We start from the raw sequence: 14878 nt of genomic DNA, 5'->3' as shown, positions 1-14878 counted from the left end.
TTCATTATTATAAAAGGGTGCGTACTCTTTTGCTTTCACTTAAAATGGCTGCAAAATCCAGATCTTTCCTGTAACGCTGTGACCCGCGGTTTGAAAACTGGAGACAAGGCTGAAGTGTGGATAACTGTCTCCCTCTTCCCCTTCCAAAAGAAACTGCTTGCCTCTGAATCCCTTCCTGACCAGCTGCTGGCTCGTCCTCTGAATTAAAGGAAGGCCCGTGCCTGTTTGTTGGCAGCAAGAAAGCAGCATGCCTCGTCAAGCGTGTGTCTGAGAGGAATTTCTCCAAGCCAGTAAATCTGCATTGGCACGTGATCGTGAGTGCAGGAAGCTTGTAGACGGCAGAACCCCAGCCTGGCTTCAGCGTCTCTCAGCCAGAGTCCCTCGAGAGGAGAGACCAGCGCTCTGTTTCGCTCTCATCGTTGGGCTGGTGTGCCTGAGACAAATTGGATGTGACAAGCAGATTGTGTGCGTAGAACATTTGGGCAGCCTTTCCAGTCTGGCTGAAGAGCTTGACCTGACACACGGAAGGACCTTGAAGGGGCCATCGATTCTTAACTGGCATATTTAAAGGGAAGCAGAAGATCCAAATCCTGACCAGGAGGCCCCCAGGAGGTTGAGAAGGCAACGTGGTGGCCAGCTGTTCAACCAGCTGTTCGAGCTGAGCTTTAAATAGCAGATTCACCCAGGCATTGAGCCTATGGTGGAAATTCTTCCTGTTTCCCCCTACAATCTCACATTCGGTGCGGTGAAGCAGCCCTTGCTTTGGAAATGTTTCCAGAGAAAAATCAGGTTTGCTGAAATGTTCTGGTGAGGAGGGAAAAGTCACCTTTTTCAGATTTCTTGTCTTGGGCGGAAGCTCGTTAAAGAGAGATCCAATCTAGCAGCAAGGAGAAATTTTCTGACAGTGAGAATAATTAATCAGTGGAACAGCTTGCCTTCCGGAGTTGCGGGTGCTCTATCAATGGAGGTTTTCCAAAATTGACTGGACAACCATTTGACTGGGATGGTATGAGGTCTCTGGCCTTGAACAGGGAGTCAGACTAGAAGACCTCCGAGGCGCCTAACCTATTTCTTCCTAACTATTTAACATTGTTAGCTTACTGCAGGGATGGGAAGGGCTCCTCTTCAATTGCGGATTCAATCCTTTTCCTATTCTTTTTAGAAATATGACATTCCTTTCAACACAATAGTTGGGTGACGGAGAATGGCTTAAATTACCTGGTTTTCAGTAGTACTGATCGACGATTCTTGAAAAATCCAGTGTGCCTTTTAAGCTCATCAACAGAGTCTCCAGACAACAGGCTAATCTTTGTGAAATGCGACAGGGCTGGAAATGAGAGCACATAGGAGCTCATCAGACAGTAGGCAACATATACAAACTCGCTCAGTACTGCATGTGGATTTCACAGGTTAAAGCAGGTGGCTCTTAGCTTACCTTGGCTCATCTTCAAATAGCTCAGTAGGGTTAGACTTCTGACTAGGATAGGAACTGTCAGGAGTAGCTCAACTGGGAAGTAAAAAAACAAAACCATCCCAGAATAAGATAGCAAATCATTTTCAGTTTGTTGCCAAGAAAATCTTGGCAGCTTCAAAAAAAAACAACTAAGCAAAACTTAAGATTAGTTTCTCAACCTTGACAACTTTAAGACATGTGGCCTTCAACTTCCAGAATTCCCTAGCCAGCATGTAGGCTAGGGAGTTCTTGGGAATTGGAAGTCCACATATTCTAAGGCTGCCTGGGGAATTCTGGGGACGGAAGTCCACAAGTCTTAGAATTGCTAAGATTGAGAGAACCGAGTTAAGTTTATTGTTTATTGAATTTATATACCGCCCTTTTCCCATAGGACTCAGGGCGGTTTACAAAGTATTTAAAAAACGTCAATACAATACAAAAGTTAAAAACAGTTAAAATAATTAAATTTAATCCCTGAAAACAAATATAAAACCCCATTTAAAAACTCTCAGCCTGGGCCGGAAAGCTCAAAGAGCCAGGTCTTCAGGTCCCAGCGGAATGACCAAAGGTCGGGGGCAGTCCTAAGCTCCAAAGGGAGCTGGTTCCAAAGGTCTGGCGCACCCACTGAGGCCCTCCCCATGGGTGTTATCCGCCGGCAGTCTTTTACCAGCAGCACCCTGAGAAGGCCCTCCCTATGGGAGCGCACAGGACAAAGGGAACTTGATGCTGGCAGCAGGTGTTCCCTCAAATATCCTGGACCCAAGCCATTTAGGGTTTATAGGTCATCACCAGCACCTTGAATCTCACCCGGAGGGCAACCGGGAGCCAATGCAGCTCGCGGAGTAGAGGTATTACATGGGAGTATCGGGAAACCCCCATCACAACTCGCGCGGCTGCATTCTGCACCAGCTGAAGCCTCTGAGTGGTCCTCGAGGGCAGCCCCATATAGAGAGCGTTGCAGTAGTCTAACCGGGAGGTCACGAGCGCATGGGTGACTGTGCATAGGGCATCTCGGTCCAGATAAGAGCCTTGGTGGAGCAGTAGGCTAATTCCTCCTTAAGTAACACCAGCTGCCTGCCATTAGTGCAGGTTCGAGTCCCACCAGGCTCAAGGTTGACTCAGCCTTCCATCCTTCCGAGGTAGGTAAAATGAGGACCCAGATTGTTGGGGGCAATTAAGCTGACTTTGTAATAATGCCGCTTGGGGTGTGTGTGTGAAAGCCCTAACAAGCAGGCATATACATAGAATGAAGGCTACTGCTAAGCTTGTAAGCCGCCCTGAGTCTTCGGAGAAGGGCGGGATATAAATGGAATTAAATAAATAGGGTCGCAACTGGCACACCAGGCGAACCTGGGCAAAAAAGACCCTTAGCAAGAGATTTTAAGAAACCAAAGGGCTGCAACCCACGCTGGGAAATAGATTCCAGAAAAGGGAAATGACTTCCACATTGTGGGTAAGAAACTAGAAAACTAAATGTATCTGTCTAGGAGTCCAGTCCTAGCTGGAATCCTAGGCAGGTTTGCATTTAGTTTTCTAGACCTGCTAATGACACGTTTGCCTCCACCCACCTTCACCTGTCTATTATTACCTTCAGTCCGGAAACTCATCCCCAAATGACTATCCTTCAGACATTGTCCAGATTAGGAAGCCCACTTTAAAAGAAAACTAGAACTAAGCTTTATTAAGATGCAATAACAGAATCCAGCAAGTCTGATTGTGTGTTTTTTTTCTCCCCTCCCTCTCACATCTCCACAGGACATGAAGGAGCCAGCCCCAATCTCTTCCAAAGGCTAGCTCCCCAGCCCCCCAGGGCTCAGTAAATGCTTCTGATCATTTTTATTTTTATTTTAATTTTTTTGGGTAACGGCTTCTGAAAATTTCCTTCAAGGCACAGCTCCAGCAAACGTAGCAGAAGCTGGAAGGATTTTGCTGCCAGCTCCTTGCAAATCACAGCTTGGAAGTGTGTTAGGGTCAGAATGATTAAACTACTGAGCTACTTCAAGAATCCCTTGGGAAATAATCCAGGGTATTGCAATGAAGTGATGTGGGGAAAGTCACTGGAATTGGTCTGTTTATAAAAAGTTTGTAGTCGCTTGTTGGTTGGTTAGCTAGTTGGCTGGCTAGCTGCTGGCTGGTGGGCTGGTTTGGCTACCCTCTTTAGAAACACAATTGTGGGCAGCTCAGAAGCCCCCCAAAACACTAAAAGCAAAAATCTGGATGTCAGCCATTTTCTTCCAATGCAGCTAACCTCACCATCTTTAGGATCTAGTTAGGCAGTTGAGGATAAAGCCAGAATGGAAGGCAGGGTGGGAGGAATCAAAAACAACAAAGTTATGCCATCATTTGAATTTACAATAATCATCTGTTATGAAATCATCAACCAGCAGGAGTTTTCTTCAGATTAAGTGTTGGGTCACAGCAGTGTTCCTCAATCTCAGCAACTTTAAGATGTGTGGACTTCAACTCCCAGAATTCCCCAGTCAGCATTCTGGCTGTGGAATTCTGGGAATTGAAATCCACACATCTTAAAAAGTTGCAAAATCCCAGGATTCCCCAGTCAACTTTAAAGTGTGTGGACCAGTTCCCAGAATTCTCCAGCCAGCATGCTGATTGGGGATTTCTGGGAGTTTGTAACTTTTAAGGTGTGGATTTCAGTTCCCAGAATTCCCCAGCCAGCATGCTGACTAGGAATTCTGGGAGCTGAAGTCCATACATCTTAAAGTTGCTAACATTGAGAAGTTCTGGATTACTTGTGAAAGATAAAATAGTTTTAGGGCACACAAAAAAAGCTCAAACATTGACTGGGAGACAAGTGCCTTGTAAAGTCAAAAGAGCCGATGGTAATATGGACAGGGGGAGTCCACAGGGGTCAAAAAAGTCAGGAGTTTGGTCATGACACTTTTAAAAGGATGTGACTGCTATCTTGACACACAGAACACAAAATCCTTTGGATAGAGGCTGTTTGTAGAAGGTATCTGAGATAAACTGCCCATAAAATGCACCTATTGTGTAAAGCAGAAATTATCAATGATTTAATTTGCTAGCTGCCTAAAGGAAGGCTGTGAGGCAAAATACTGGAGATGACATATTGTCCTTGAATATGCAAATCAAAGCTGGGGAATGCACATAGAATCCAGACAGCCTAAAGTGTCCTTTCCGACTTGCAGCTCAAGACTTGCGTGGACCTGTGTGTGGAAATCAAAGTAATCTATGGTTTGTTTTGCTATTTATTGAAGAAACTCCGGTGGCTGTTTTTCCAAAGCTTACTCGGCTTAAAACGCAAACACTTTATGGCTTAGCACGGTGAGGTTCTCTAGCTAAGCTCCCCTCCGCCAAGAGTTCATGAATTAACTAGGTGGGGATCAATAATTCAAGAACAGTCCTTATCACCCCACGATGACAAGACCTGTCTTTGTAGCCAGTTCTGCCACTTTTGCTCAGCTGGCTGCAGAGATGGCTGGTTTTTTTTTTTTTCATGCCAGTGGTAAAACCCCAACCGGTTCCACTTTTGGTCCATCAAAGCCAATTTAAAAAGGAAGTAATTTCATGAGCTGGAGACACGCTGCGCTATGGACCCCTCATGTTATGTTCTTAGCAACGGTATGGAATAGCATTTGGGGTTTTTTGGGCAATTTCCCAGGGAAGGATTCTTCTGAGAATGGCTGAGTTCAGGATGCTACTAATGTGTCGGATTGTGCAACTGAAGGAAGAAGTGTGGGGGAGGGTTTAGTGTCAGCAAGAGGACTGCGGTGTCTCAGGGAAGAGACGGCACATTCCAGAGAGGGTCCCAAAACGAGAGACTGCACAGTTCTGGACTGCAATGGGGGAAGGAGGAAGAGGTTCAAGACAGCCACACCCTAAAAACTTTCAGGTACATCTTGATAGCTAGGAGGTTATAGCTTTAGTCTGGCAAGATTCTGTCTAAAGGTTTAAAGGTAAAGGTTTCCCCTGCCCAGTTGTGTCTGACTCTAGGGAGTGGTGCTCATCTCTGTTTCCTAGTCGAGATAGCCAGCATTGTCTAAAGACACTTTTGTGGTCATGTGGCCAGCATAGAACACTGTTATCTTCCCACCAAAGTGAAACCAATTTATCTACTTGCGTTTGCAGGCTTTCGAACTGCTAGGTTGGCAGAAGGTAGCCAAACCCTAGAAACTCCCAGGGTATATCTGTTAGGTTAGAACAGGGGTGTCAAACTGCCAGCCTACGGGCTGGATGCGTCATGCCGAAACTGCGCCCGCCCCAGCTCCAGCAATGGGGGAAAAGTGGAGATATGTCACGACACGTCACGTGATGTTGAGGAGTTTGACCCCCCCTGGGTTAGAATCTGATTATAGCTTTAGTCTGGCAAGATTCTGTCTGTTAGGTATAAGCTAATAAAAATACTGACTGGCTTCTACTGTGTCGTCTTTGGACTTGGGCCTGACATCTAATGCTTCTCTGTGTTGTGTTCCAGAGTGATCTTGGAAGATGTCGAACCTTAGCAACAGTGACACCAAACCCCCATGTCTACCCCGAAATGGACTTGTTAAACTCCCCACCCAGGCCAATGGACTCGGTTCGGCGAGCATCACCAAAGGGACCCCAGCGATGAAAAACCGCTTGTGCCAGTCTTCCGTGCCTGCAATCATCAGCCCAGCCTTAATGAATCACAGTGACCTGTCCATGCCTGGTCTAACTTCACCGCTGTCTTTGGCGGCTCTGGCAGGAGGGCCATCAGGAGCCACCATGTTAGGACTTCCCTCCGACGAGATTTCTCCAGCCAATGGGGACATCCCATCCCTGGAAGACCTGTCTGGCTCCCCCACCAAAAGACATCTGGCTGTGGATGAAAAGATCCTGAACCGTTTGTTTATGTACTTTTCAGCCTGTGAGAAATGTGTCCTGGCCCAGGTGTGCAAAGCGTGGAGAAGGGTCTTGTATCAACCCAAATTTTGGGTGGGTCTCACGCCGGTGCTGGACACCAAAGAGCTCTACAATGTCCTGCCTAATGGAGATAAGGAATTTGTCAACCTTCAAGGTTTTGCAATCCGGGGGTTTGATGGTTTCTGCCTCGTGGGGGTTTCCGACTTGGACATCTGTGAGTTCATTGATAATTATGCCCTCTCCAAGAAAGGGGTGAAATCTATGAGCCTTAAGAGATCGACCATCACAGATGCAGGTCTTGAGGTAGGTCTTCTGCTTCCAGGCTGATGGCCCTGTCCCTGTTGCAGAATTCAGTCTGGGCTCTCTAGGCTGGAGGTAGCTCCTCAAAAGTTGTTCCCATACTGCCATTTTCTCATACTAGAATAGAATAACAGTTGAAAGGGACCCGGGAGGTCTTCTAGTCCAACCCCCTGCTCAAGCAGGAAACCCTATACCATTTCAGACAAATGGTTGTCCAATCTCTTCCTGAAAATCTCCAGTGCTGGAGCACCCACAACTTCTGGAGGCAGCTTGTTCCACTGGTTAATTGTTCTAACTGCCAGGAAATTTCTTCTTAGTTCTAGGTTGCTTTGGAAAACATGGAACTAATGGAGGAAGTTATGGCATAGGTGACTAGAAACTATGATCAAAAAAGGCAAGTTGGCACCCAGGAGGACCTGTTGAAAGGTCCACCTCATTTTTGTGTGACCTGCACACAACAAAAGTGGGACAGTTGGAGGTCTTTCTGTGTCAATCCCACCCAGCCCAGCCCAGTTTAAAGAGGGTCCGACAGGTTTATAGCCCCCTTCACTTTGAAGAAGGGGCCTTTTGGTGACCATGTCACTGCAATACACGCGTCCAGGTTGACCTTGCATAAATCAGATTAAACTGTGGGCTTCCCCTATAAGCTACATTGGAGCACCAGTGTCTTCTCACCACCACAAATGCTCATGTGAATGGCTATCAAAATAGGGGACATTTAACAATCCTTAATTTAGAGATTCCAGATGGAATCCGCACATTATATGAAGTCTATGCCATATGGTTTCTTTGTCAACCATGGCTTAGTCTCAAGTGGGAACCTAGCCATTGTAGGTTATTCAGTCAACCCCAGTTAAGGTCAACCATGGCTTAGCACAAAGTAGGAACTCAACCAATAAATCTTGCTTCCCGTAGCATCTCACTCATGCAGGATTTTGTGACTTAATTCTACATGCATTCATCGCAAAGGAAGCCCTGCTTTGGTGTACAAAATTAACACCAGACTAATTGGACCCAATTCTATTTCTTTTTGTGAGGGGTATCCAACAAGCCACCATTTCCCTTCAGTGCAACCCAGTGCTGTCTCCACAGGCTGCCTAAACCCCATTGGAACAAATATCTTTCTGAGATATTTAAGCAGATGGGTGAAGTTGCTATTAGTGAGCAATTACAATTACAGTAATTGGAAAAGTTGTCTCTGATCGTTTCCTGTGTCCTGATATAGTAACAGAACTAAAATACAATAATAGGGGGAGGGGGAAGAAGCTTAATCTTAAAACATCGTATTGCAGATTATTTCGTTCCCAACTGATTAATCAAGCAAACGGTTCTCAATAACTTTACCAATTAAAAGTGTCAGTTTTATACTGACTGAGACTATATTCCATCTAAAGCAGCACTGTCTGCTTGAGTGAGAAATGATTTAAGCTATAACTGACAGGAGGCTGCAGAAGATTAAACTGGAGGCATTTGATCTACAAAGCATGTCGCAGCAATATCACTTTCTCAAGAGATGAAAATGATGTATTTGGTGTTAGCAGCATCAGAGAAACATAATTTGTGTCACCAGCATGATGGTGTACAAGACACCCTTGTGGCTTCTTGTGGCCTTCCTCTGAAACAAACTGGATGTATGAGATGACCAGGCTGAGCCCAAGGGAGGGGTCAAAGACATCATCAGACTTGAGTCCCTTCAGGTCCACAAGTGATCTGAGTCCAGCTCACTTTTAATTCTGTTGACTCTTATTTGCTTTCAGAGATAGTAGTTCAGATTCTCGTAGAGAGCTTAAGCTTGCAATAAACCCTTATATACATTTGAACTGCCTGGATTTTCCTGATTTCCCTGGCACTTGACACTATAGTAGTTTAAACCAGGGATGTGAACCTTCCCTGGTTACGAAAGAACTTCAGTAAGCCAGGAAGACGCCTCAAACTGAACCGTATGCTATCCAGACTGGGAAAATTGTGGTCCTCCAGACGTTGCTGAGATACATCCTCCAGCATTACTCACTATTGGCTATGTTGAGTGGGGCTACTGGGAGTTGGGAGTTTAGCAATGTCTGGAGGGGCACCGATTCCACACCCAGACCCACACACTCACTTTCATTTAGCCAATATTGAGAGCATCCCAGTGGAAATCAGCTGACAATTCTGAGGCACAAAGTTTCCAAAAGAAAACTCGCAGAAGTTGTAAAAAAAAAAGAGCCATGTGTCTGCTTGGGACATCAGAGATATGTTTCTCTACACCTTATGAGATTCTATACGAAGATCAGCAGGCGTGTTTACAAAGAGGCCAAACTTGATTAATGTCAACCTTGGTTAGTTTTGGGGAGGCTTAAAACTTGCGGTGTGTTGTACAAATCCATCCTCTTGGGTATAATAGATTTTGCATACCTAAAAGCTGGGTTAATTCAGTAACCAGGCTGAGCTTGTTGCGTGAACTCAGCCCACGGGTGGACTTCCTGCAATGGTTGACTACAGTGATTCTCTTAACAATCATGGCAAAGCGGATCATAAAATCAGGTCCAGTCCCAGGATGACCGCATTGCTTAATGACTGCACCGCTTAGAACTGAAATTCCAATCCCAGTTGTGAAAGTTGTAAGTCAAGGACTACCACTACAGCAAACATGTGAAGTGTGTTGGGTGAAGGCAGCCATGGTTTTTTTGGGCTCTCCCAGGTTTAGAGTGAATTTTGTGAACTTAGCCTCCCTGTCGCCCTTGCAGGTAATGCTAGAACAGATGCAAGGGCTTATGCACCTGGAGTTGTCTGGATGCAATGATTTCACCGAGGCCGGTCTCTGGTCGAGCCTGAATGCCCGCATCTGCTCCCTGAGTGTCAGCGATTGCATTAACGTGGCCGATGATGCCATTGCGGCCATCTCGCAGCTGCTGCCCAACTTGACTGAGCTCAATCTTCAAGCCTACCACGTGACGGATACGGCCCTGGCTTACTTCACTGCCAAGCAAGGTTACACCACCCACACTCTCCGCCTGAACTCCTGCTGGGAAATCACGAACCACGGCGTGGTGAACATGGTGCACAGCCTCCCCAACCTCAGCGTGCTCAGCCTCTCCGGTTGCTCGAAGGTGACGGACGATGGAGTGGAGCTGGTGGCAGAGAACCTCCGCAAGCTTCGGAGCTTGGACCTGTCATGGTGCCCTCGGATCACAGACATGGCTCTTGAGTACATCGCTTGTGACCTCCACAAGTTGGAAGAGCTGGTGCTTGATAGGTAAGGAGAGCCCTGATCCTCTCATTCAGGTGACAAAATTTGGGCCTGAAATAAGACATCCCAGGGAATTAGGTATACCAGGGCATAGCAATGTTTGGACAGCTTGACAGTCTTTGACGGTCTTCAACTGACAGAGACAAAAAAGCCACCAAGAAGACCTACAAAGGTCACCATCCAAAGAGGCAAAGGGATAAAGGGTAGAGAGTGGAGCAGACATGGATGAGGTAAGGCGATGGAAGAACCCACGAGATGGTCCCAAATTAAAGAAACAGATCTAATTTGGTCCAAGGTAGCTCCCAGTGTTCTATAATGTTCTTCAGTACCTCAAAGGGCCCCCAGTGAGATGCTGATCCTCAAGAACATTTCCTCAAGGACCTACGGCTCAACGTCACTTGTAACTGATGGCCACTTTTATTGTAACACATCCAATAAAGTGTTATGGTGCTATCGTCGTCTCAACACCTGATCCAGCTATTCCTTTTTCCAAATATCCATTGGTAGCTCACTTGCTCATTATAAGACCAACCTCCCAGGGATACTGCTTAGTGGGTAGATGGACTTTTGAATGCATCTATTCATAGAATCAGGATGGAGACAGGGGGCACACTGCTGCCCTAGCCAGTTTCTCAGTCACCAGAAGTTTTCGTATTTGGTAGTAGGCAAGTTCTATCATCTAAAGATGTTCTCCTCTTCTTCTCCAGCTGGGTATCACTCATCCTCTATGATCTGATCCTGCCCCTGAGGTGTTGGGAGTTAGGAGTTGTCCTAGTTCACACATAAGGGATATTGGGAATGTGCTGCTACCACGGGGCTCTTTTGGGAAATTATACATTATGCTAATTTTGGTCAGCCAAACCTCTCCTACCCTATGACATATTTCCTCCTTCTCCTGATCATGTGCCTTACACCCCTCCCCTTTCTGGGATGGACTTCCTCCTTCTTCTCTGGGGACTCTCCTCCTCCATAACCGGCAGACACATGTGCTCTTCCATGACCAGCAGACACATGGGCAGACACTAAGTTGCTACTGTCTTTTGACCTTGAATTACTGTCCATAAATCATCTGGCTACACCTTGTCTGCTGTAATCTCATCTGCATGCAAATAAAGGTATTTCTGGATGATCAAGGTATTTCATGAGTTCTGCTATCTGGAAAAGAGCTGTTAACAGTGATAACATCTGCTTATACAGACCAGCACAGGGGTCTTAACAAGGGGATCAATCACAATACAGCAGTTTGATCCAGAATAGTCAAAAGACAGTATCGACTCCCAGTGTCTGCCCGTGTGTCTGCTGGTCATGGAGGAGCACATGTGTCTGCCGGTTATGGAGGAGAGTCCCCAGGGAAGAAGAAGGAGGAAGTCCATCCCAGAAAGGGGAGGGGTGTAAGACACATGATCAGGAGGAGTAAATATGTCATAGGGTAGGAGGGGTTTGGCTGACCAAAATTATCATAATGTATAATTTCCCAAAACAGCCCCGTGGTGGCAGCACAGGGAAAGCCCAAGTAACATTTTATCACTGGTTGTGCCATGATCTACCTGTCTCCAGACATTGAGTTTTTGCAAATTTCCAGGGGCCTTCAAAACCCTGAGCAGATTTTAACAGATTTAATTTGCTTGTTTGATGATGATGACGATGATCACATTTATAGTGGTGATCACCCTTTGGAGAATTGATGAAGGTGAAAGGTACAAAGGCCCCTTAAGGACTGTAGAAGCTTAAGACATTTATTGAGTTCTTTCATCCTCCTAAACCGTTGTCCCTAAAACTGGCCCTTGTCCCACCCTCTTTTTTGAGTCAGACCCTCAACGTGCTGCACAAAGTCCAATGTGATTCTTGACCTGATGAAACTTGAATGCTTGTGGAGGAGTTTACTTGCTCCTCCATAGAGATATTTGCATTGTTCTCCTGCTTTTAAATTTACGGTTGTCCATCTTCATTTCTCTGGCAGGTGTGTACGGATAACAGACACTGGGCTCAGTTACTTGTCTACCATGTCCTCCCTTAGGAACTTATATCTCCGCTGGTGCTGCCAGGTAGGCCAAAGGGAGCTGAGATTTTCTCCTTGTGAGCCTCATCCAGGACAAGGCTTGTAATTTGTAATGGAGCATTGGGGACAAAGTATGGATCTGTATCTGGAAGCATCTGGAAGCTTCTGCTGGTTCAAAATGTGGCAGCCCACATGGTACTGTGCAAGTCTAGATTTGCACACGTGTCACCTCTCTTGAAAGAGCTGCATTAGTTGCCAATTTGCTTCCTGGTCCAATTCAAGGTGACGATTGTCACCTTGAAAGCCCAACAACACATGGGGCAAAATTGTTTGAAGAACCGTCTTTTCCCAGTCATATCTACCAGATCCATCAGAGTGGGTGGGGAGGGAGAAGATGTTATAGATTCCCTTTCTTAAGGAGGTCCATCTGGTGGGACCAAGAATGGTAGCTCCCTCCCTGTGGAACATCATCCACGTGGAGATAAAATTGGCCCTCATCTTGATAGTCTTCTGAAGGGCTCTAAAGACAAAGGGACCATGGGTGATATGGAGCCCATCAAATGGTCAGTTTGAATGTAGTTGCCATGGGGCTGAGGTGCATTGGGTTTTGTTTGGGGGTGGTGGTTCATTTTTATAAGCTGCCTGGAGTCACCATGAGTGAATTGGGCAGCCCTGTACATTTTTTTCCCCCGGAAGTAAATAAATAAACCTCACAATCCTGTCTTCTCCTCCTCTGTAGGTCCAAGATTTTGGTCTGAAACATCTGTTGGGAATGAGAAGCTTACGCCTCTTGTCACTTGCCGGTGAGTATTGGATTGGCGGGATCCTTTCAGATCCAGTCAGACTTGGGTTTGGAAGAGACTTTTTGGATCCCTCAGGGCCTGAATCCCAAATCCCAAAGCACCCAACTTCCTTTGACCTTAGACCCATAGTGGTGCACCCGAGGCTCAGATGCACAAACTATGATAGATACAGGCACACAAACATATGTGTGCATTTCTGTTTAGACACACACATGGGGCACCCATGATCCTGTGTGCACATGCAGGTACAAACGGGTATGCACCCATACACACAGGCACACCTACATGCACAAATACACTCATACCCATATGGACAAAAGTGTCAATAAGAGATAATTAAACACTCTCGGAATGGAAGGACATCTCCCTGTTTCCTTTTGAAGCAACCTGATTTTAGTCTTTCCAGCGGAGATATTCTTTCTTATTCTTGGCGCTCTCTGAGCTTGCTTGTTTTCTCTGCAGACGTTTGCATTGATGATGCTACCTAGTTTGGGTAATGAAACGTCTGCAAGAAAACAAGCAAGCTCAGAGAGAACCAAGGACCCCACAGTTGTCCTCCTCCTCCTCCTCCTTCCTCTCCACAAAGCCCATTCCTTCTAGCACTGATGATGTTACCTAGTTGGGTAACGAAACTTCTGCAAGAAAACAAGCAAGCTCAGACAGCACCAAGGACCCCATAGTGTAGTCCTCCTCCTCCTCTTCCGCCTTCCTCTCCACAAAGCCCACTCCCTTCTAGCACTGATGATGTTACCCAGTTGGGTAATGAAACCTCTGCAAGATAACAAGCAAGCTCATAGAGCACCAGGAACCCCACATTTGTCTTCCTCCTCCTCCTCCTCCTCCTCCTCCTCCTCCTCCTCTCCCTCTCCCCCTCCTCTGTCTTCCACTCCACAAAGCTCACTCCCTGAAGTTATGTAGTTGGGTTATGAGAGGTCTGCAAGAAAACCACCAAACTCAGAGAGCACCAAGGACCCTCTCATTTCCACCCTGACCTACAAATATTCTCCTTTGTTAGTTCTTTCTTATTCACTTATTCACTTGTTCTGATTTCATTTTACCAGGCTGCCCTCTGTTGACCACCACGGGACTTTCAGGCCTAGCACAGCTTCACGACCTGGAAGAACTGGAGCTGACAAATTGCCCAGGCGCGACTCCAGAGCTCTTTAAATACTTTTCCCAACACCTGCCTAGCTGCATGGTGATCGAGTAAGCCACTCGCTTGGAAGATCTGGCCAAATCCTGGAGCCATGTTCTCCAATCCTAACTCAGCACTGACCAACCATCCAGAGTCAAGGTTTTCTTTATTTCTTCATCATTGATATATAACTGTATATGGAGATATATAGATATATATGGATGATTTCTTTCCAGAAGAGGCTGTTGTGACTTGAAATCACAGGCTCACACATGTACACTCAATGGGGAAAAACAGTGCGATGAACGCATACGAACAATTGAGAAAGAGTTGGTCATTAGGTGGATCGGCCGTGGCTCTAACAAAGTGGAAGAATTGACCCTCGAGTTTGTAAATCCTGACATCGCCATCATCTCTCATCTTCCTCGTAGTGAGCCGTTTAGAAATCTTACCTTTTGGGGTTTTAAAAAAAACAAGAATAAAAAAAAACACCCATGTGCACGAAACCCCAACAGCAAAACCAAATGAAAGGGATGTAGGAAAACCAGCAAGAGAATCCCAGTGGCCGATCAGCCTTGTTGGCAAACAAGCCAACATCACTTCAGTGCTGAATGAAAATGATTTGTGCCCGTCTGGGCATTTCATGCTACAGGCAAAGAGAGGTTCGCCTATTAGCCTACCCAGTCTGGGTGGCGTAAGGATCAAGGGGTCAGCCCTTGTGAAGGCCTTCAAGGTATGGATGTTGGACGGTTGAACCTGCCCGCGAAAGGCAGGCGTTGTTTACACTGGAGGTGGGAAGTTGGACAAGTCGAGAACCCACCGGAGAGATTCCTTGGACCAGATGAAGCATCAAGAGTTGTGAAATGGGTCGGCTTCTGAATTCCAAGCGTGGGAAACTGTGGAAGTGAAAGGTCACTTGTAAAAGGAAAAGTTTGGGGGGGAGGGGAGAGAGGAAGAAGAAGACAACGACGATGGAAACTGACCAATGCTGTGAGAGAAATGGTCCCAGACATTCTTGAAGCTCTGGATTTTGGGGAGCTCCTGATTCTTGGACGTTCCAGAAAGCGGAGCAAAGCTAGAGAGGAAGGAGATCAAT

At 46.2% G+C, this 14878-nt stretch overlaps 1 protein-coding gene across 1 annotated transcript; it reads left to right on the top strand.

Annotated features, from left to right (window-relative positions):
* The first annotated feature begins 621 nt into the window (after positions 1 to 621).
* FBXL16 (F-box and leucine rich repeat protein 16) lies at positions 622 to 13936 on the top strand. The gene is made up of 6 exons (XM_083372478.1): positions 622 to 807; positions 5907 to 6619; positions 9343 to 9851; positions 11806 to 11890; positions 12584 to 12647; positions 13709 to 13936. Exons 2-6 carry the CDS (start codon positions 5921 to 5923, stop codon positions 13855 to 13857), a joined length of 1506 nt encoding a protein of 501 aa, XP_083228604.1. The 5' UTR covers positions 622 to 807; positions 5907 to 5920; the 3' UTR covers positions 13858 to 13936.
* Positions 13937 to 14878: the final 942 nt, after the last annotated feature.

The sequence above is a fragment of the Vipera ursinii genome (assembly GCF_947247035.1).
Source record: "Vipera ursinii genome assembly, chromosome: 13".
Taxonomy (NCBI): domain Eukaryota; kingdom Metazoa; phylum Chordata; class Lepidosauria; order Squamata; family Viperidae; genus Vipera; species Vipera ursinii.
This window is presented reverse-complemented; position numbering and strand designations above follow the sequence as displayed.

Bases quoted from the DNA above. Each gene is read 5' to 3' on its own strand.
- FBXL16 (XM_083372478.1), top strand. From the start codon at position 5,921: ATGTCGAACCTTAGCAACAGTGACACCAAACCCCCATGTCTACCCCGA. The intron at 6,620-9,342 runs GTAGGTCTTCTG...TCGCCCTTGCAG, and splicing joins TCACAGATGCAGGTCTTGAG to GTAATGCTAGAACAGATGCA. The intron at 12,648-13,708 runs GTGAGTATTGGA...TCATTTTACCAG, and splicing joins ACGCCTCTTGTCACTTGCCG to GCTGCCCTCTGTTGACCACC.